Below are 23,538 nucleotides of genomic sequence, written 5' to 3' on the forward strand. Positions count from 1 at the left end.
AAGTGGATCCCAAGGAAAGGTTGCCCAGGTTAGTTTTAAATGTGATATTTGTTACCATGCTTTTGTTTTGGCTTTGTCCAATCACCCACCTCATTTGGTCCTCATTTTCTACCTCTTCAATCCCTAGGATTATATTGATTATTATTTAATATTCAAGTGAGTTAACATCTATAAATGTTTCTTACAAACTGTGAAGGCTGTACTACAGTGAGTTTTAGTGAGATGCAAATTTGTGTTTGGTTCTTCTGGCTTCTGAACAAGTTATAGTCAATATTCTGTGTGTGTGATATATTGTGTCATCACCCAAGAAGATTAATTATAATGCAACTAGAAATATTGTTTATATCAAATAGAATATATATTGTAGCTCAATAAATGCAATTTTAGAATGCCTCAGCATACTAGTATTACTGACTCTAACATGTTAATATAAATCTTGTTTGTTAGCTATGGAAACCAAAGGCTACCACAGTCTCCCTGAAGGTCTAGAGATGGAAGGACACTGGGGTCAAGCTTCTCAGGCGGCAGAGAGCTCTTCTGTTGGACCTGCAGACAGGACGGATGAGAACAACTACATGGAGATTGTCAACGTCACCTGTGTTTCCGGTGCTATTCCAAACAACAGTACTCAAGGAAGCAGCAAAGAAAAACACCAACTACTTCCTTGCCTTCAGCAAGACAATAGTCGGTCTGGGATTTTACCATCTGATATTAAAACCGAGCTGGAATCCAAGGAACTTTCAGCCACTGTGGCTGAGTCCATGGGCTTATACATGGATTCTGTGAGAGATTCCGACTACTCCTACGATCAGCAGAACCAACAAGGAAGCATGAGCCCAGCAAAGATTTATCAAAACATGGAGCAACTGGTGAAGTTTTACAAAGAGAATGGCCACCGGCCCTCCACATTAAGTGGTATGAGCAGGCCTCTGAGGTCATTCATGCCCGACTCTGGAGGCTCCATGAATGGTGGGGTCATGCGTGCCATTGTTAAGAGCCCAATCATCTGTCATGAGAAGAGCCCCTCTGTTTGCAGCCCGTTGAATATGCCTTCTTCGGTATGCAGCCCTGCGGGCATCAACTCCATGTCCTCCTCCACAGCCAGCTTTGCCAGTTTCCCAGTTCACAGCCCCATCACTCAAGGAACCCCCCTGACATGCTCCCCCAATGTTGAAAACCGAGGCTCGAGGTCACACAGCCCCGCCCACGCTAGCAATGTGGGCTCCCCTCTTTCAAGTCCCTTAAGCAGCATGAAATCCCCGATTTCCAGCCCCCCAAGTCACTGCAGTGTAAAATCTCCGGTCTCAAGTCCTAATAATGTCACTCTGCGCTCCTCTGTGTCCAGCCCGGCAAATCTGAACAACTCAAGGTGCTCCGTTTCCAGCCCTTCCAACACCAACAATAGATCCACACTCTCCAGCCCGACAGCCAGCACTGTGGGGTCCATCTGCAGCCCCATCAGCAATGCCTTCAGCTATGCTACTTCAGGCGCTGTGGCTGGAGCCGGTGCCATCCGGGATGTGGTTCCCAGTCCGGACACCCATGAGAAAGGTGCTCATGATGTTCCTTTCCCCAAGACAGAGGAAGTCGAGAAGGCCATCTCCAATGGTGTGACTGGCCAGCTCAACATTGTCCAGTACATAAAACCAGAACCAGATGGGGCTTTCAGCAGCTCCTGCCTGGGAGGAAACAGCAAAATCAACCCCAGCTCTCCATTCTCTGTACCAATAAAGCAAGAATCAACAAAGCACTCGTGTTCAGGCGCCTCTTTTAAAGGGAACCCCACGGTCAACCCATTTCCATTCATGGATGGCTCGTATTTTTCTTTTATGGATGATAAAGACTATTATTCCCTATCAGGAATTTTAGGACCACCTGTGCCCGGTTTTGATGGTAGCTGTGAGGGTAGTGCATTCCCAATGGGGATTAAACAAGAGCCAGATGATGGGAGCTATTTCCCTGAGGCCAGCATCCCATCATCTGCCATCGTTGGTGTGAATTCGGGTGGACAGTCCTTTCACTACCGGATTGGTGCTCAAGGTACAATATCTTTATCACGGTCACCTAGAGACCAATCTTTCCAACACTTGAGTTCCTTTCCACCCGTCAATACATTAGTGGAGTCATGGAAACCACACGGTGACCTGTCATCTAGAAGAAGTGATGGATATCCGGTCCTAGAGTACATTCCAGAAAATGTGTCAAAGTAAGTTGATTTATTTTGTAATCCTTTCTCTCCTCTCCTCCCTTCCTTTTTCCTTTTCTTTTCCCCCTTTCTTTTCTTTCTTTCTTTCTTTTTTTTTTGACAACCCTGGCTTTGTAAATTGTTAACATCCCGTCTTTATTTTTACATTCAAGAGATTGAGTTTTACTTTTAAGATGGTTATTTTATTCTCTTTGGAATGTCGATATAGCATTATTTTTTGAAGACAGGAACAAAAAAATTCTAAAGATCTCTTATAAAATGTTTGTGTTGACTTTGAAGAAACATGTCTAGGTGCCTCTTGCGTTGTCTGTTTTAGTTTCTGGAAAAGGTTTATTTTCTAGTACCAGTTACTACATTTCCTTAAGCAGATGAGGACTCCTTCCTTCCCCTATGTTGTTTGCAGATTCACTGAGACTATTAAATTACTTATTCTCATGATCCTAGTTTCCTTTTTATGTTAAAAATCTTTATTAATTACTCCAATAGTTGTGTGAATAAAATAAAACCCCAAATCTGTTGCTTACAAGCTTCCTCCTCTCTCACTGTTTTCTAGGAAGGCTTCGTTTTTTTGGGGGGCGGGGGAATGAGAGAAGCAGGTTAATTAAATGAAAGCTGTAGTTTCCTGTCCAAATAAATTATTCCCTTAACTGTGAAGACATTTCCAGGCTCAGCCATCTAAAAGTGGACAATCTTTCTTATATTAGACGTATGTGTCACTATAGTTTTGAATTGGTATATTTATAGCTTATGAGATCTACAAGAAGATATATTTCATTTACTGTAAAGTGTGCCTTGGCTTTCCTTGTTGCAGAGAGTGTTATGTATGTTTAGAGAAACAAGGAAGAGGTTTTAGACATGAGGGTAAAGGGTGGCTCTTATTTATGCAATGAGTACTTCATTGGACTTTGCTTCAATTCTGGTTTTATTACATGGATATGATAAGTAAACCTTTTGTGGAATATATAAAGTATAACTTTTCTAGCTACACCTTATTCCCTTGGCATCTAGGAACATGTGGGTACTTCCCTTCATTTCCTTAAATCTTTATTTTGAAGAAAATACATTCATTCTATTAACTGAATATAGGGCATACCTTTAGCCTAATATCTTTTATTATTTTTTTTTCTGTCTTTTTCAAATACAAAGCAAAAACTTTTGGTTTGAAACTCCTTTTCCTTATCACTGGATCAAACCTTTCTCTTTTTGCTTTTATAGAAGCAAATGTTCCATAAAGAATACATTGTTAATAGTTCTTCATAGCACTGCATGCCATATTCCAGTGCTGTGTCTCAGTCCCCTCCTGACTAACTAGCCACCCATATCCTTAGGCATGTCACGGGTATGAGCCACCAGCCTGTGTCTTCGGGCATTGAGAGTGTTTGCCTCCTCCTATTAATACAGTAACAGGGATTCTTTCTGCCTGTGCAGTTGTCGGTTTTGTGTCAACTAAGATTAAGCTTTCCACATCTCATTTTGAAAATTTTAGTGTTGCTTGGCATCCCATAGGTTGGTTAGCCTTTACAGCTTTCTCTGGTAACTGTAGTCTAAGCCAATTTCTTTTGCCCATTTCAAGAACACAGACTCAAGGACTAGAAGGTACATAGGCTGATTTCTAGATTTTCCTATACACAGCACAACAGTCTCATCCATGTTTTATCATTGGCCTCTTTCTTAGACAAAATTGATTTTATAGACAAAATTGTTCTTCTTAGACCAAATTTATTTTTCCCACCTTTTTCACTTATGATCATAATATCCCCTTTCACAGAATTTTGGGTAAATAAAGCAGTGATGACTGTGGCAGATCGAGGCCATGTGGGACGCTGTTGGTCTCAGTAACATCCCCTCTCTGGGTAAAACCTATCTTAAAGATTTCAAACTGTGATCTGGGGGCGGGGGTTCTGAGACCTGCTCAAGGGGGTTCATGAAGTCATAAGTCAGGAGTAGGTGAAAGCTCTTCGAAGAGTAGAAGATGGACCAACGGATTTGCTTGAATGCAGTGATGTCTGAGAAGCTTGGGATTTGTTCAGATTCCACCTTATAACTGCTAACTCATCGCCATTTCTAGATGTACTCACTGTCAATTTTCACTATGGTCCCCAAGAATCATGCCTGAAATGATCTGAGCAGACTTGATAGCATTCTTCCCATCCCTAGGAAATCTATGTGAGGCTACCTTTTTTCCCACATGCGTGGAACAAACTACATTAGTATATGTTGAATGCAGAGCTCGTATGAGAATCTGGGTCTTATATTAGAGAAGACAATAGACTTGCCAGAAAAAAAAAATGACCAATTCTTCACCAAAGTTTTTCAATTGGAGAAATAGTTATTTTTCATAAACTTGTGTTTATATTAATATGTAATTATTTGTTTTCAAAGGAGTTAAATGGCAGCTTCTGCTTATAACTGAATTTTGTTCTGAACACATAAACACAGGGTTTTTAAATTATTTTTTGGACCTTTGATACTTTTTGGTTTTGTGACACGTGTACTACCTGAGCTAGCCTTAAACACTCCTTCTTCAGCTTCCTGGATGCTGGGGTGCAGGCAGCTCCAGCAGGCTCCCTAGCTAACCTGGATCCTTGTTCAGAAGAAAGGTGCTTCCAGCATAGAAGTTGGTCATTGCTGGTCTGTCCTGTGGTTCACACAATTTGGGAGTGGATAGAGAAAGGGGATATGATTTGTATTAGCCTACTGAGCAGTTTGGAAAGAGCACCTTATTCAAGTAAGAGAAATGACTGTCACCTAGACTATTGTTTAGGCGAAAAGAGTAATGGCCGTGATATACGTGTTGTCTTTACTTCGCTGTGTGGGCATTCTGTGGGAGCAGTGACGAAAGTCTCCTCTGTTAATCATCCCCAGGGAAGGGGCTGAGTTCCAAGTTGTAAAGTAAATTATGACAAAGCTAAATGTAAAGCCTTAGGGTGGACACTGGACCTAGTTGTGTCATGTGGGTTAGAGTTTCTCTGTCAGCCTTAGTGCAAACAGAACTGTGACCTCGTGTGAGTCACAGCCTCTCAGTGCCTCAGTTTCTTCTTTCTAGAGTGAGGGAGTAAAACTTGATTCTCTTTGAAGTCTGCCCAGTAATATGACTGAGACTCCCTTTGGAGGATCAAAAGAGTGTCCCTTAAAACAACTGTTAACCTGATCTCAAATAATCGTGTTACACACACACACACACACACACACACACACACACACACATCTCTCTAGCAATTCATATCTATCTGAGTGAAAATGAGAGGTTGGAGTGACCTCTCATTCAAAGGTTGAGGCATTTTTCATCCTTTTTTTTTTTAGCCCAATATTTCCTTTTATAAAGTCTGACACCTGCTATGAATTCTTGTTCTTTCTATTTGCATTATTCCTGGCACAAGCAGGCCTTCTGCTAACATAACACTGGCTGTTTATGGCGATAACCATAGTCACTGTGATAGTCCCATAATGCAATGCTAACATTGACTTAGAGTTTTGAATATAAAGTCCACTGTTTCAAAGGGCATAGACTGGCAGGTTTCAGCACAAGCAGTTATGCACTAACCATAATTTGTAATTTTTTTCAGACAGAAGACAAAAATTTAGTAAATCACAAGTAATTGTCTTTAGTTTTCAATTATCCTTGACTTATTTTAAAATTCTCTTTCCCTGGTGACACAAATTTCAGAATTCAAGAAGTTTGTGACAAAGTCTTCCCTATCAGTAAACTTTCCAGATAAGCTGTGGAGATGTAAATAGCTTTACAGGCTGCACACTACAGAAACATAGTGGATTTAGTGGAGGTATCTCTGTGTGTTGTGTGATGTTGATGTCGACTATAGAAAAGCCAAACAGCTCTGCCTGGGACGTTTGGGATAAAAATGTGCACTGTTCTTTTGTTTACTTGCCACATAATGTTTTGGCGTCAAAATGGCTGATGTATCTATAATTTCTCTAGGCTAGTCTTTTAAGTAATGGTTTTGAAATGACTTTAAAATGAGACTTGCTTCTCCTGAAAGCCCACTTACTTTCATTAACTTATGTTATTTTGGGAGAAACTGGTTTTCATTTTACTGGGAAACCCCCAAAAAACAACAACAAAAAACCCAAGAGCTTTGCAATGTACAAACCACTGTGGCAATGTATTTCTGTTAAGTCTTACTTCTCACATCAGAAAAGTCTCAGGTTTAAATTCCAGCACATCCACCTGTTATCCCCTAAAATGCCTTATTAAGTGCTTCATAACTTAAATATGAATATTGAACTGAACTCCATAGTTACAGTTAGATAAATTAAACAATTAAACTACCTTGAGGTAGTTTTCATCCCTGCAATTTGCTGGAGCCAGAACATAGAGATTTATCATTTATAGATCCCATGCCTTTTGCTTATTGAAAGGGTGTGCCCAATCCTTCCTGTCCTTGCGTGACAAAGTGATAGCAGATGTTATGTCGCTACCACAATTTCAGAGTAGCACTCAACTTCCTTCAATGCTTTGTTGCCATTATATTTTGCCTCCAGAACCTTTCTGGCTTTCAGTTTCCTATTGCTTGTTCAGCAATAAAAATTTAATCCTGCTACTAAGTAATTTATCATTTTTCTTTTATTTACTAAACTCAAATACAGAAAAAAGTTGGGCTTCTAGATTGTGCTTAAATAAACATATTAACTTGGATGATTGTATCCAAAAGTTATTAATGAAAACCAAGGAAAACTAAAAGTGTTCTCAGTTGGACAGTGTTCTCAAGAGGTGCACCTATATTATAAACTTTAGAGTTTCTGGTTTGAAATTTATGAAATGTAGGCTTCACTTGAGGTTTAAGAATTTTATTTTGTTCTTTGTCAAGGTAACACTTAATTACAAATAGATATCCATTACTTAACTGATGTTCTAGAAGCCTCTAGATGTAAGATTATTAATGGTATGGCCAAAGCCCAGGTTTCTATGTTGAAAAGAGTTAGGCATTATGTATATTGTAGTAGAAAAAGAAAATTGTACTCAAGGAAGGATATAGGCTAAACAGATAATAATTGGAACTATTAAAAAGTCCACATTTCAGGGAGTGTGTGTGAAATAACCACTGTCTGGATTTGTAATTTGCGCCATGATTTCACTGATCACTGATAAGGATGGTCATGGCCGAGTGGTCTGTGGTGTGTGGCTTCACATCATGTGTTAGTTGTTATTGAGACACATCTCTAAGAAATGCAGTATGATGTGGAATGGAATATAGTTTGTAAGGGAAGAGCTGACTGGGTGTTCTGACAGGGGAGATGGTGTGAACTAACCTTGGAAAATGGAGAGTTAAGGGAGCTGGTCACAGTAAGTATTTTTCACCTAGTCTTAAAGAATTTGTAAGAGGTGAATATTACCTGGTACAGGGAGTTCTGGAGCTGAACTGAACAGAAAACCAACTGTGTTGCTGGTGAGGATGGGCGGGTGGGGAGAAGCAGCCAGACACAGGTTATTTGGAACCAGAATGGGGTTGTATTCGAAAGCCAGACTAAGAAATTGCTGCCTAATGTGGTAGGTAAGGAGAAGTGTTCTAAATGCTGAGGCAGGAACAGGGAATATGGGGAACTGCATTGTACAAGGGTACCTTAGTTGGGCAGGAGCATGAAGCACCTGTAAAGACACAATCGCAACTGTGTGGAAGAGCAGGAGCTTGTCTTGCTGAGCAAAGGAAAGGAGAGAGCAGATTTGAAATATTACAGAAACCATTAATGTAGGAAACCATCTTGGGTGTATGCATGTGTTGTGTGTGGCAAAATCTTTTCTGGAGAGATGCAACACACACATCTATTCACAAAAAAGAAATCCTATGACAGACCAAAGTGCAGGTACCACCTGTGCTTGCTGAACTGCAGTTGGACTTTCCTTTTGGGACCATCAGTCTACAAATAATCACACAGAGACTTCTTATTAATTATGAAAGTGTGTCCTTTCACTTAGGCTTGTCCCCAACTAGCTTTTATAACTTAGGTTAACCTGCTTCCATTAATCTATGTTTGGCCACATGGCTTTTTTTTTAAACATCTCTTTCATTCTGTATGTCCAACTTGGTCCACATCTTGCTGTCATCCCTGCACACGTAGATCCATCTCCTCTTCCTCTTTATACCTCCTATCCTCTCCTGCCTATCTATTGGCCATTCACATCTTTATTAAACCAATCAGAATGTGCCTTGGCAAAGATACATCTGCACAGTGTACCAAAAGATTATCCTACAACAGTAAACCATGAGTTTAACTGGGGCTCCTTACAGGGGCAGAGATGATCCCAAAACAGCTGCATCACACAACTCCACCTGGGATCAGTGAGACAGCTCACAAATATGGGAACCTGAAGCACATTACACAGTCTGCAGGCAGCTCAACAGATTGGAGAGCATCCTTTCCAAGCACCTTAGTCTGTCTAAACCTCTTCTAGGCACCTTAGCTGTTTCTGCTTCTTCCAAGAAGCTGATATGGTCTCAGAGTCTTTGCAGATCAGCTTCCTTCATTGTGAAGGAGACTCTTGGCTTTTATTGCTCACTCTGGCATGGGGGCAGGGACTAGTAAATCTGGTCAGTTTCAGGAACTTCCTGAAAGTATTTTGAGTTGTTTAGCTTCCTGCTTATGCAGCTTCCCTGCAAGATGGAATGTTTCAATATGAGGACAGTGTCATACATGTCTGTGTGCACCCATGTAGATGCCAGAGGTCAACCAAGTATGTCATTCCCTGAGCCCATCCACCTTGTTTTTAGAGACAGTCTTGCAGTGCCTGAAGACTCACATATTAGGATAGACATACAAGACAACAAGCCCCAGGAATCCACCCTCTCTATCTCCCAGGTTCTGAGATGAGAAACCAGTGTGACAATGCCTAGCTTTGTTATTTTGATTTTTTTTTGCCTGAATTCTGTGGGTCAGACTCAGTTCCTAATGTTTGCACAGAACACATTTTACTGACTCATGCCTTCCAAGCTCCAAAACTAAATTCCATATACAAGTTTTATTTCAGAATTATAGAAAAAATTTATACAAGCAAGTCCACCATAAAGAATGCCTGAAAATAAGAACTTTTTTCTGTACTATTGCAGAACTACCATAAAAACAAACAAAAAAAATGGTTCTTGATAAATTATTAGCATCTGTCAGCAGACCTTACTATGCTTTTGCCAATTGTCCCAATATTGACTCTTTCAGGAAAAGATCCCAGATCACAATGTAGTGCTATGCTAACTGGTCATATCTCTTTTCCTCTTTGGGACTGGGATAGTTCCTCAGTCTTCTCTAGGTTATATGACCTTTTAAAAATTGACCTTATTAGTTGGGTGTTGGCACACGCCTTTAATCCCAGCACTTGGGAGGCAGAGGCAGGCAGATCTCTGTGAGTCTGAGGCCAGCTTGGCTCCAGAGCGAGTGCCAGGATAGGCTCCAAAGCTACACAGAGAAACCCTGTCTCAAAAAACCAAAAAAAAAATGACCTTATTAATTTTGTAGGCATATGATTTGAATCATGTCTGCTGAGTAATTAGAGTAAACTATGTCTATGTACTTGAATATCACTCACTATGGCAAAGCATCTAAATTTCTTTCTTCCTCCTAGCTTTCTAATATGTGCAGTACACTGCCATTATGGGTAACCAGGCACACTGTGTGCTTACTATGCATTGGCACACAGGAACTTTTTCTCAGATATGGATCTTCCAGGTAGAGCTTCCTGAACACCCTCACTTCACCCGAATTTTCCAGCCTCTGGTAACCAGCAGTCTATCCTCAACCTCTGTGACAACAGCTCTTAAGTTCCACACCAGAGCCAGCTGATTTGACAGTGGCCTTTCTGAGCCTGGCTTATTTCACTTAATATAATGATCTTCATCTATGTTGTCCCAATGAATGACAGTATTCATTTTTGCATCATGTAAACATTTTATATTTTCTTTATCATGCTTCTATTGAGTTGATATAAGCAATCTCCTTTTCTTGTCTGTCATGAACAGGGTTAAAATGAACATGGGAACACGGGAGTGCATATGTATCTTCAACAAACTGGTTTTATTAAACACACACACAATATATCCAGGATTGGCATTACTGGATCCTATGGCAGCTGTTGTTTGTTTGTTTTTAAACCTAATAGTTCTTTGTGTGATGACTATAGTATTCAAGGGTCTTCTTTCCTACTTTGCCAATAGTTTTGATAATTGTTATCCTTACATGATGATTTTGGTGTGTACTTTTCTAGTGTTTAATATTTTTTCATATACCTCTTCACCACTTAGCCACTTGATGTCCTTCTTTGAGAAATCTTTTTTGAATCTATTGATTAGGGTTCTTTTTCTTTTTTTTTTTCTTTCTTTTGAGAATGTAATTACATCATTTTATTGCTCACTTTTAAAAGTTTTAGACTTCTTTATATGTTCTGGATATTAACCCTTGTCAGAAATGTCATTAGCAAAATTTCCCTCACATTCTGTGTGCTGTTTCTTCACTTCGATGAACCTTTGCTAAGTGAAAGCATTTTTAAGTTGTTTGTTTAGTTTTGCTTTGTTTCAGTATTTCCCACAAAGAATTCCTGCCCATCCCAGAGTCCTGGAGTGTTTTCTTCAGCAGTAGCATTGTGGTTAGATCCAGGGGATGCAGAAGCAATTCCACACCCTTCCCATTGCATTTGTCGAGTGCATATGGTTCCGATTTCTAATATTCACTGAGGACTCTCAACTTAAGTTCTGTCTTCCAGGTTTTCCCTGGTGAAGTGGCTCCTATCCTTTAAAAACTAGGTCTTTTTTAGGAAAGACCTTTGAAGATATCAAAACATCCCATTCTTCATCAAATTTTGCTTACTCATTTCTTTGTATATTTACATCATTGTTTCTTACTTTATGTCATGGATTCTAGCCTGCTTGATAGTATAGACTGGCCCTGATAAAATGAGGGGAGCCCATTAGAGCTGGTTTCTGTGTCCCTCTGTCATGATTCCACTATCCTTTGAGTTTGTCTTATTGGTTGATAAATAAAGCACTTTTGGCCAATAGGGAAGCAAGATAGGTGGGGCTAGGAGCCGAGGAGGATTCTGGGAAATATAGTAAAAAGACAGTCGCCATGTGATCCCAGGGAAGAGAGGATGCATGCCGCTGGCATTGTCAATAAGTCTTTATAAAAAATATAGATTAATGGTTTTGATTGATACTTAAGACAGAGCTAACAAATAAGAAATCCTAGTCATTGGCCAACAGCATTGTAACTAATATAAAATTCTGTGTGTTATTTGGGGGGCCCCAACGTGGCTGTGGAACTCAGGTGGTTGGCAGAAAGGGTTATTGTTACAAATGGTGCCCAACGTGGGGAATGAACCCACAACCCTGAGATTAAAAGTCTAATGCCTTATCGTCTGAGCTAGCCGGGTGAAAGAGAGCTGCATGTGTGTCTCTCTCTCCTTCTTAAACCCTTGTTACATAACTCTGACCACCCCCAAGTGGGCGTGGTCAGCTGTACCTGTGACCAGGGTTTCTCCCTACCTTTGAGCACTTGTTTTCTTGCTCTCAATCCATCTGTACTTTCCTATTCTAGTTCTGGAATTACCATCTCTTGAGGGAGTGCCCAACTTGGTTAACTGAGCTTTTAAATACCAGTGTCCCCTCTGATTGCAGACTGCCTGTATAGGCAGCAATGTTGAACAGGCAGTGTGAAGGCCTCTTTATAGAAGTATCTGTTGAGAAGGTCATGATGTATGCATTTAACTAAGAGCTTGGAGAAATGGACCTCTAACACGAGCAACATAGCCTAATAAATGAGACGGAAATTATTTAGAAAAATAAACAGAGCTGATACCATGGATGCCAAAGCTAAGAATTAGTGTAAACCTTGGAATTGATAAAGTAAGAGGACTTTTACGGTTATAAATTCCAACCATTGTTGTCTTAGACCCCAAAGTTAATGGTCAGAGAAATTAAATGTGTTTTCCATGACTATACCCAGTAGTCAGTTATAAGCTGTGGTAAAATCCTGTCCTGTGCCACTCTGATGAATTGCCCCTCACTTTCAAGAGGAGATATTGCACTATAGTCTACCAATAGGGTCTACAGGTCTGGGAATATGAGCTGGTGACAGGAGTGCTAGTGAATTTTGAGGAAGAATGCCATAGTGGTGGAATCAGGAGTGAGGTCATGGCTGGTCAAATGATGAGCAATAAAGAGGAGAAATATGGGATGCATGAGCAGACCAGAAACTTTAATATCTTCAGAAACATCTGTTTGGATGACAAAGAAGATAGGAATGGGGAGAAGAGATAATAGTACAAAGAAACTTTAGGAGCAAAGTCAGGGTGTGGTTTACAGGTTCAGTAGGCTTGGCTGAGATTAAACAAGTGGGAGGGAGAATAGATGACCAGGGCAGTGTCTAAGGAAGGTGAGGCTGGGAAGTGGACTATGCTGGGCCTCAGTCATTGAATGTTCAACTTCTAGATGGTACCCATTTGTTTTGGCAGCTATTGGACGCTGCTATTACCCATTTTACAAATACTAAAACAGAGACAGGATATATGATTAGCCTAATGCCACCCAACTAAGGTAAATGGAGAAACTAATAGTTGAAAGAGAAGAAAGCCAAGTATTCTGAAGAATTAGGCAGCCTGATGGAGGTTTTAAAGATGTAAATCAGATTGTGTGCCCAAGACAAAGCCCTCTGCTGGCTTCTCACTGAATGAAGCATAAAATAAAATAATTGAGGGGCTTAGTTCTCAGTCCCCAACTACTGGATTTAGTATTTGTTTCTTCCTCATCCCCTGCCTACTCTGAACTTTCTGTGGCTCCAAGGGTCTAAATCCCACCCTTTGTTTACAGGTCCCTTTGCTAAAATACCTCTATCTCCAGTTTTTGGTTTTTCTCTTTCTGGGCATTCACTAAGGATCAGAGCACATGTCCCCAGCCACAGTGTCCCACTCCCAGCCATTTTATTCAAAGTGATGATCAAGGTTCCTTCGTGCTATGGTAAGAGCCTCATTATATCACTTCCTCTAACTAGGAATATAACTAGGATATAAGCCTCAGGAGAGATAGGACCCAGTCTAGCCATTTCCAATGTCCTTGCTGATGTGGAGATGAAGGGCTGAACTCCTTAGTGGAGAGATTTGGGGCAGGCATACATATAGAATCACTAGGTAGATATTGGTGATGATTATATGTTTGCGAAATTATCATCAAATGGAGCTGCAAATTCTATTGAGTTTAGCTAAAAAAATGTAGCATCTATCAACACATTTTAGAGATGTTCACAAAATAATAAAGAATGTGGTTTTGGTTTTTCACATTACATACAAAAAAAGTAGTTGGTAATGACGTGTTCCAAGCTAATTGGTAACATATGCTCTTGAACTTTATTTTAAGGTTACTAAAAAAAAAAAAAAAAACATCAAATGGCAAAATTATTCTTTGGATATGGAATTCTGAATGTTTTGCTGAGTGTTAAATTATTTATCAACATCTAAAATACAGAGCAGTTGCCTAATGTACCAAGTCCTCTTCTGTGGCCCCCTTTTATCAACCCCTTCCCTCATTCCCAAGCCTTAGTAACCCTAACGTGTGTCCTCTCCTTGTATTTATTTATTTTAGAAATTCCTATATGAGTACACTGTATTTGCAATATTTCCAGTCTTTCCTCTCTCTGTTCTAGCTCCTCCTGTCTCTCCAACCCCCTCAAATTCATAATGTCATTGGTAATTATTATTATTAAACAATACACTCAATATACTAAGTCCATTTAGTGTTGTCCCTCTGTACATGTGTTTAGGACTGACCACTTGGTATTGGATAACTTGTCAGGGGATTTGTCCCTAGAGAAAACGGATTCTTCTTCTCTCAGCCACAGTAGGTGAAACCCTTTTCCCCCTCATTTGTGTTGACATAGTGATGAATGTGTTCATGTGTGGCTCTTGTTAACACAACCATACGGTTGAGAGTTCATGGGTGCAGCAACCCTTTTGTCCAAACGATGCTCCCTTACAGTGGGTGTCCTGGTCTTGGCTCCTACGGTCTTTCTAACCCCTCTTCTGCAATGTTCTCTGAGCCTTAGGGGAGAGTGTGTTGCAGATGTGCCCCCTTGCTCACCCATTTTCTGTATTTTGATCAGTTGTGAATCTCTATTGTAGCCTTTATCTGCTGCAAAAGGAAACTTGTTTGGTGAATGGAACTACATTTACCCAAGGGGAAAAGGATAAATATTTAGTGTACAAGTGAGAGCTATATTGATTCAGGGAATCGGTAGTAATGGTTCTCCTCTAGGGTCTATGATTTTTCAACCCTGGGTTCTTGGCCAGGTTTACAGTACCAGACCCTCCTATACATGCACCTCAAGTCCGATTAGACAGTTGCTGACTACCCCTGAGATAGTGCTACTTTACCCCTGGGGATATATTTCCCTGGATTAGCATATAAACAGAATAATAGCTCAGGTAACCTTTTGATCCTGGCTGGTTTCGCTTATAATGTGTTTGAAATCCAAGTGTGCATGTATTAGGACTTACTTCCTTTTTGTTGCTGACTAATATTCCATTTGTGGATGAACCACATGTTTATCTGTTTACCTGTCTGGGCATTTCAACTGTTGCCAGTTTAAATTGCTTTACAGAAAAGGTAGTTTAAATGTTAACATGCAGATCCCTATGTAAATGTATGTTTTATTTTTTCTTTAGTAAACTAAAACATATTGGCTAGTTTGGAAGGTAAGTACAACATTAATTTTTTTAAGATCAAATTGTTATTTTTAGCATTTTATACTCTAACCAACAATGCATAAAACTTCTACTCCAATGCATCCTTGCCAACACTTAAGAGAATGAGAGGGTTTTTGACTTTTGACATTATGATAGCCATATATTGATGTCTTGTTGTAGCCTAAATTAACATTTTCCTGACATGGAAATGACATTGAACATCTTGTTATATTTATTATTCATATGCCTTCCTATCATGCTGGTTTATTCTTAAGCCCATTTTTATTAGATGGCTCTCTCTCTCTCTCTCACTCTCTCTCTCTCTCTCTCTCTCTCTCTTTCTCTCTCTGCCTTTTCTTTGAGTTTTGTTACCAGTGTGTTGTGTAATTTTTTATTGCATTTCAATTTTGTGTATGTTGTGCAGTTTGTGTGTACCCTATCACACATGTAGAGGGCAAAGGAAAATTTGCATGGATCCATTCTCTTTCTACCCTGTGAGTCCTAGGGATCAAACTCAGGCTGTTAGGCTTCGTGTATAATTGTCCTTCCTGTTGAGCCACATTGCCTGCCTAGTCAGTGTATTTTAATGTAAGTGTTTTTATAGAAGACCTAGACTAAGAGAAAAACAGCTATTTAAAAAAATTCTGTGTTGCCAATTTGTGGCACATGTACACCCCTACACACATGTATATACACACATGTGCACCCAGCACACGTGCATACTGACATACACACACACACACACACACACACACACACTGAGCATGTATACATACCAAATGGGAAATTCTATATTGTCAGTGTGTATAACATTAGGCAATCTTCATTAGGTATTATTTAGTACCTACCGCTGTGTTCTTAATGTGGAAGAACCAAATGAATATGAATAAGTCCATGTCCTACCGTCTCCCATCTAGTTGGAGAAGAAGGCTCTAATGAGTGTGCACAGCCTTTTCCTGTTCCCTAATTGTTGTTTGGTTGTGTGCTGCTGATAAGAAGTGTTACCAAAGATTGGAAAAGGAAGCATTCTGTGTGGGCTGGAAAGTCAAGGAAGCTGTCTTTATATGGGAGGTGAGATCCCAGTTGACATTTGAAGATTGGTATTTGGCGGTGAGTGGGGAGGGTATTCAAGGATAAGTAATAGCACAAGCTGAGTGTGCAGACAGCACAGACAGAGTCTGCTTGGAAGAATTAATGGTATTTGGGGAACTTAGGCTATAGAAATCTGTGATTGCTGGAATGAAGTATTGGGCCCTACTAGAGTTTGAAAATGATGTCCTCCATAGGCTCATGTGTTGAGGAGTTGGGTCCAGTTATTTGCAGTATTTGTCGTCATTATGGAGACTTTATGAGGTGGAATAAGCTGGAATAAATGGGTCACTGGAGGCATGTTCTTGGGAGTTGTAGCTTGTCCTTGGACCCCTTTGACCTCTGTTACTTCATCTGCTCTTCTTCACCAAGCCCTTGCTTGCACAATGGCTGAAATCTCAAGAGCTGTGAGCACAACGAATAGTTCCTCTCTTTAAAACTGGCTCTTTCAGGTGCTTGATACAATTTTAATGTAACACAGCCAATACATTTTTTAGACATAAGAATGGCACAAAAGGGTAGAATGGTTAATCTGGCAAGGTAACTAGGAACTAGCTATGGAGTCAGGACAAAATGGAGAGGTGGCTAGATGGGTAATTCTGGAAGCATGGGAGCTCCGGTGGCCAGATCGTGAATAAGGGGTGGGAGCTTAGTAGTAGAAATAAATGATTGAGTGTCCAGTTACCTGACCCTGACCTGTTTCTACTGTAACACAAAGCATGTTAATTATTATCAACACAAAAATAGTTTTCCAAGAGGCATTGGAAAGAGTATGCAAAAAAACAAGTTACAGGAATAATAGCAACTTGTAAAATTATGGTGTCAGTATTAAATCAAGCTGTCTTAATCAGTGTTCTGTTTCTGTAAAGAGATACCATAGCCAAAACAACTCTTGTAAAAGAAAACATTTAATTGAGGGCTTGCTTCCAATTTCAGAGGGTTAGTCCATTACCATGAGGACAGGGAGCATAGTGGCACACATAGCACTGGAGCAGTATGTGAACGCTACATCCTGCTACATCCTGATCCATAGGCAGAAGAGACACTGAACCTGGTCTGAGCTTCTGAAACCTCAAAGCCCACCCCTAGTGACCCACTTCCTCCAATAAGATCACTTCTCCTAATCTTTCTAATCCTTTCAAATAATGAGGTTCCCTGGTAACTAAGCATTCAAATATATGAGCCTATGGAGACTATTCTCATTTAAACCTCCACACAAGCTAAATAATTTTGTTTGAATAAAGGTAAAATTCAATTTGTCACTAGAATAAAATACTTTCCACTAGGCCATTAGAAAAAATAATACTGGGAAATGGAAACAGAAAGAACAAACTACTGGTTAGACAAGATCAGATACAAATTTGAGTTAGCAATGGTGACTTATAGGATCCTGATGAGCATACCCAGAGATCCAGGACAGGGTCATGATGTTTAAAAGTTGTCATTGTGTCCTTAGCCACTGGCATTGGATTCAGGATTATCTCTCCAAAAGTGCAAATGTGATTGTCTTCTTCCATCACATAGTAAAGTTTGTGTTAACTTAAAAATGGGGATGGGTGGGGCTTTAACTTGCCTAACACACATGAAGCCCTGGGTTCAATCACTACCACTGCATTAACCAAGTATAGTGGTTCATGTCTGTACCTGCCTGAGTACTGGGTCAGCTCTCAGGAAGTGGAGGCAAGGGGATCCAAAGCTAAGAGATATGCTTTCTTTGTAGGAAGTTCAAGGGCAGTCTGGCTACATGAAACCCTGACGATGATGATGATGTCTGGGGGCGGGGGACTCTGGGTATACATTATGAAGATGTGGTGATGGCATGGGACAGGCACTCTCCAGTTTATGTCAGCTGGGTTTCCACAGTTTGTCTGAATGGGGCTTACATTCAGAGGCATTCATTCTCCCAAACTTTAAGGTGTGAAGAAAGAATTCATTTGGTTATTCTGTACAAAGTATTTTTTGTATATTCCTTTGTCATTTTCAGATCCAATGGAGGTGATAGTGTGTGAGTTTTTTGTTTTGTTTTGTTTTTGTTTTTGAGACTTTGGGTGGATTTGGAGTTTTCTATATGTGGGAGAAATATGATAATTTGGTTGACATATACCCTGTATTTGGACTTGGTTGCTATGATTCCGGTGAAAAATAACACTTTCCCCACTCCTAAGCACTGTTTTTTAGGGGAACTCAAGAGATTGACAGATGCCTGGGGTAATGGATGGAGGACTTAGAAACCGGACAATCATTCATTGTGATACCGGAGGCCATCAGCTTCTCCATCTGTAGGATTTCTAATACTTAAATCCATGGGTGGTGCTCAGATGTCCATCAGCAGGTACTAGCTAATGTGCACTTTAAAGGCTAAGGATTTTCACAAGAGCATAATTGCCCGAAGTGTGCATTTTTTTCTGAAGGATGGATTTGTCACCAGTTCCTGAGCTTGTAGAAATGAAGAACAGAAGTCCACAGTGAGCACAGGCCAGCTCCTGTGCTTTCTTCATACTGATCAAATGAGCCTTGAAAAAGTTAATTCTTGCCAATTTTACTCCGGGAGGAGTAAGCAGATTCTAGTTTTCTGAGGTTTTAAGGACTGGAGACCTAAAACAAGATATAAAAATTAATGAGGAAAATGAAGAGAGTTTGGTGTCAGTTGGGGCAGTCAATCAAGATAAAGCAGATACTGAATATGCCAGTCCCAGTTTATTTCAAGATGCTGAATTAAGGAAGAATGGTAAAAGTTTCCTCATCTCCTGCTCTTGGACAGTGTGTTGTGACCACCCGATACCTCACTTGCTTGTCTTTGCCAGGGGTGCCCTTTTCTGGGTTCTGCCCACTAGGAGAAAAGAAGACTATTTTAAGACAGAAAACATGGATATTTTCGAAAGAAGAATGCACTGGCACCTGTAAATAACTGTATGAAATGCCAATTCTATTTATTAAACTCCACGGAATCTGTAATGAACAGCAATATATAGCAAAAACACATGATCCATAGAGAGTTCTGGAGATGGGTGGTGGTGGTGGTTGTACAGCAACCTTAAAAATAGCTAAAAGATAAACTCTATTCATATTTTTAGTCATAGTTAAAAATAACACTAAAAATATAGCATTGATAATATTTGACACTGAGGTGTGCTGTGTGCTAGCTCATGTAAGAAGCAACTCATCTGCCTTTCCCAGTTTCTAGTAGGTCCAATATCATATGTGTGTTCTGTCCACTTCTGTTTGGCAATCATGTGTTAGTCACATGTATTAGTCACATGCTGTCATAGCACAGTCCAGGGTGGCAGAGAGAAGAGTGAGGCTTCTTAAATTTATTTTTTTGCATTTTGAAAAATCATTTATTTTATCTTTAAAATAGTATGCAGGATATTAAAAATCATTATAGCATTTTTCCGAAAGTGTGTCTTAACCATCTCCTCCCCACTCATCTTCCCTATCCCCTAAGTCCTCCACCCCTGCTGGAACCTGTCTCCTACTCTCCTCGCTGCCTTCATGTCAGATGTATTTTTTCCATGCCCTCCCCCCTTAAGTGAAGCAACCCAAACTCAGGGAGATAAAAACAGCATGTTTCCTCTCATATGTGGATGCTATCTTGTAATAATAGCTACAAATAGGTATCAATATGGGTAAAGCCTTAAAAATCAGACAGGAAATAATTTGTGTCTTCATGAGTTACTATGTGGCACCACAGCATTTAACCCACCATCTCAACTTGGATGGTGGAATCTACTTTTCCAGAGGTGAAAATATGTATCCTTAGCCCATCATAACCTTTTTAAATTAGTATTCTTCCTCTTCACATAAGATTTTTTTGGTGTAAAAACATATCTACAAGTTTATCAAAGAATATACTAAATAACGTGCTTACATATAGTACATTATTATATATATAGACGAAATAACATGTGTATATGGTATAAAATTAGTTATGAATTTTACAGGACATTTTGGGGTTTTTTGTTGTTTTGTTTTTGTTTTTGTTTGTTTTTTGAGACAGGGTTTCTCTGTGGCTTTTGGAGGTTGTCCTGGAACTAGCTCCTTTATTTATTTATTTATTTTTTGGGAATAGATTTTTTTATTATTAGAAACAAGCTTCTTTTACATATCAATCCCAATTTCCTCTACCTCCCCTCCCTTCCTCCCCTGTCCCCCACCCACCCCCATCCTAAACCTTTTCTGCTCCCCAGGGAGGGTGAGGCCTTCCATGGGAGATTTTTTCAAAGTCTGTCATATCATTTGGAGCAGGGCCTAGGCCCTCCCCCATGTGTCAATGCTGACAGAGTATCCTTCTCTGTGGAGAGGGCTCCCAAAGTCCATTCACATACTAGGGATAAATAATGATTCACTACCAGAGGCCCAATAGATTGCCCAGACCTCCAAACCGACATCCTCGCTCAGGAGGTCTGGAACAGTCCTATGCTGGTTTCCCAGCTATCAGTCTGGGTTCCATGAGCAACCCCTTGTTCAGGTCAGCTGTACCTGTGGGTTTCTCCAGCCTGGTCCTGACCCCTTTGCTCATGACTCCTCCCACTCTGCAACTGAATTCCAAAGTTCAACTCAGTGTTTAGCTTTAGATGTCTGCTTCTGCTTCTATCAGCTACTGGATGAAGGCTCTAGGATGGCATATAAGGTAGCCATCAATCTTATTATTGGAGAAGGGCATTTAAGGTAGCCTCTCAACAACTACTTAGTTTGTTAGTTGGGGTCAAATTCATAGATCTCTGGACATTTCTCTAGTGCCAGAATTCGCTTTAAACCTATAATGGTTCCTTCCATTGCTGTATCTCTTTTCTTGCTCTCCTCAATTCTTCCCCTGACTAAATCTTCCTGTTCTCTCATGTCCTGCTCTCCCCTCCTCTACTTCCCTTCTCATTCTCCTAGCTCCGTCTCCCTTCCTCCATGCTCCCAATTATCTCAGGAGATCTTGTCCCTTTCCCCTTCTTGGGAGGACCATGCATTGTCTCTCTTAGATTCCTCCTTGTTTCCTAGCTTCTCTGGCAGTGTGGATTGTAGACTGGTAATCCTTTCTCTATGTCTAAAATCCATATATAAGTGAGTCCATATATGAGGGTTTGTCTTTTTGTGACTGGGTTACCTCACTCAGGATGGTTTCTTCTAGTTAATTTTCCTGCGAATTTCAAGATTCCATTTTTTTTCTGCTGAGTAGTACTCCATTGTGTAAATGTACCACATTTTCTCTATCCATTCTTTAGTTGAGGGGCATCTAGGTTGCTTCCAGGTTCTGGCTATTGCAAATAATGCTGCTATGAACATCGTTGAACAGATGTCCTTGTTGTATGAATGTGCTTCTTTTGGGTATATGCCTAAGAGTGGAATTGTTGGATCTTATGGTAGACTGATTCCCATTTTCCTGAGGAACCGCCCACTGATTCCAAAGTGGCTGTACAAGTTGGCACTCCCATTATCAGTGGTGGAGTCTTCCCCTTTCTCCACATCCTCTCCAGCATAAACTATCACTGGTATTTTTTATTTTAGCCATTCTGACAGGAGTAAGATTGTATCTCGAGAACATGGTCATGGAGCACTTGGGATGAGATTCTAATTTAATTAATAAAATGACACAGTGGTCATAAGGTAATTTAGTGTGATTAGGACTATATATTTTCGGGTAGCACAGGAAAGCATCTCTAAGTTAGAATGGAGTATCAAGGCTCCCAAAATGGAAGAAATTCAAGGATAAGCCTTACAAAGCCTGGACTTCAGGTGTGAGAAGGTGCAGGCACAGGCTTACTTGTCCATCTTTACATTGGCCAGGGACTATAACCAGTGGCATTCTGACCTGTCAATGTCATTATTTATTGATTCTGGTACAAGGATCAGCCTCACCCTTTCCAGATTCTAATTGGACTGCCTGGGCTCACACGTGCAGCTCTGGAGAGAGGTGATATGGGTGTGCGTGCACATGTGTGGCCATGTGTGCTAGTGGGTGGTGGCTGATTACCCTTGCCCAGCTAAGCTACATCGACTAAGAACACAGGGAGATGGTTCTCTACAGAGTCAGAAAAAAATTTGCTCTGATTAATTTGAAAAATGACCATCTAGTTATTCATTATTCCTTAGACGTCATAGGAAGTTTATGTTGGCTCACGGGGATGGAGGTATAAGGTAGAGCTGACACATCTGTTTGGTTGCCTTCTTGCTTTTGAACAACACAAGGCAAGACAAAGGGAGGGATGTGTATGTTTGAGTACTCCTACCTTCTGGTCTCCCTCTGTCTTCTTATAGAGCCATCAGGCATCAATCACTGGACTCCTGCATACACTTATGCACATTAAGAATGTTTAAATAGGAAGGTTAACCTCATTGCTTGCTTCTCTAAGCACCACCATCAGTAAAACTTTTAATTAAAATGCAATTTCGAGGAATGTTGCCATCTTGTGTAGAAGAGAAAGGTGATGATCAGAAGGGGCCAAAGCCAACTTTTGTAGCGGGAAAGATTCAATAATCTTTCACAGAATACATTTACTCATGAGAAAAATGAGTACAGTAGTAAGCAGAATGTCTTCTAAGAAAACTATGCTGAAAATCTGCCCTTTTTTGTTGATGCACAGAGATACGTACATCCTTAGCAATTCTAAAAGACTCATTAAACTGGCCTCATGAATATACACGGCTCTAGACCATGGGCGCTCCTGACTCCACCACAAAATACATACACAGTGGAATTTCAATATGGTTTGAAGATTCAGATACCATCCTCCCACCAAACATTTCCGGAGCACTTATAGACTTCAGGTTTAATATTGAGTCCTCTTTGTCCTTCTTCAGATTGCAAGAAAGAGCCGTATTAGACAACTACCAATATAACATTTATAGTTGAATGTATTTAGAAATCTGCTCCACGGTGGTGCTACATCATATAGTTACCTTATCTTATAATGTGTAGCATGTTTGTGCGCAGTGGTGCTTTAGGCAATGAACAGACTAGAGATATGTCTGCAAAAGGGGAGGTTTGTGAGGCTGCAGAGTTTGACAGGTTAATAGAGAGTGGTTTGAGGGAAGATAAAATCAAGAGTCAGGATAACCTTGGGAAGCTGGGGAAAATGTGAGAAAAAATGCACAGGAGAACTGTTGGAGGCAGAAACTCTGACTCTGGACTTGTAATTTCACTTGCTTGTCACATGACCCAGAGCATGTTTCTTAACCCGGGAATGGAATGGATCTATGAGATAGTGACAATAATGTTTTTGTATCTCTGTGGCTCAATGGAAGTGGTTCTCTGATAATTTCTGTAAAGTGTGGGCATTTAGGGGTGCTCAGCACAGATCTCAGTAGGATCAGATGAGAAGTGCAGTGGCTAAATCATTACTCATGTGAGAGTATGACCCCAAGATCCCATCAGGCAAAGAATCAGCAGTGCAGTTTTAATAAACTCAACCACAAATTAACATTATTTCAGAGAGGAAATCCTTCCAGTTCTTTGTATACTCACAGGGTATTTGAAAACTCTAGTCTTTGAATTCCAAAAATAGAGAGTTTTGTGAAGTTAGCTTAGATTAGTGATTTCTCAACTCTTTTTAATTGATACAGATGAAGATTAATTTTCACA

The 23,538-nt window shown here is 40.2% G+C and overlaps 1 protein-coding gene across 1 annotated transcript in view; it reads left to right on the forward strand.

Annotated features, from left to right (window-relative positions):
* Positions 1-449: 449 nt before the first annotated feature.
* Nr3c2 (nuclear receptor subfamily 3 group C member 2) overlaps positions 450-23,538 on the forward strand; it is a 321,919-nt gene continuing 298,830 nt past the window's right edge. Inside the window, exon 1 of the mRNA XM_027410547.1 lies at positions 450-2,206. Within this exon, the coding sequence (XP_027266348.1) occupies positions 450-2,206 (1,757 nt within the window). The remainder of the gene's footprint in view (positions 2,207-23,538) is intronic.

This window comes from Cricetulus griseus, chromosome 3, assembly GCF_003668045.3.
Source record: "Cricetulus griseus strain 17A/GY chromosome 3, alternate assembly CriGri-PICRH-1.0, whole genome shotgun sequence".
Lineage (NCBI taxonomy): Eukaryota > Metazoa > Chordata > Mammalia > Rodentia > Cricetidae > Cricetulus > Cricetulus griseus.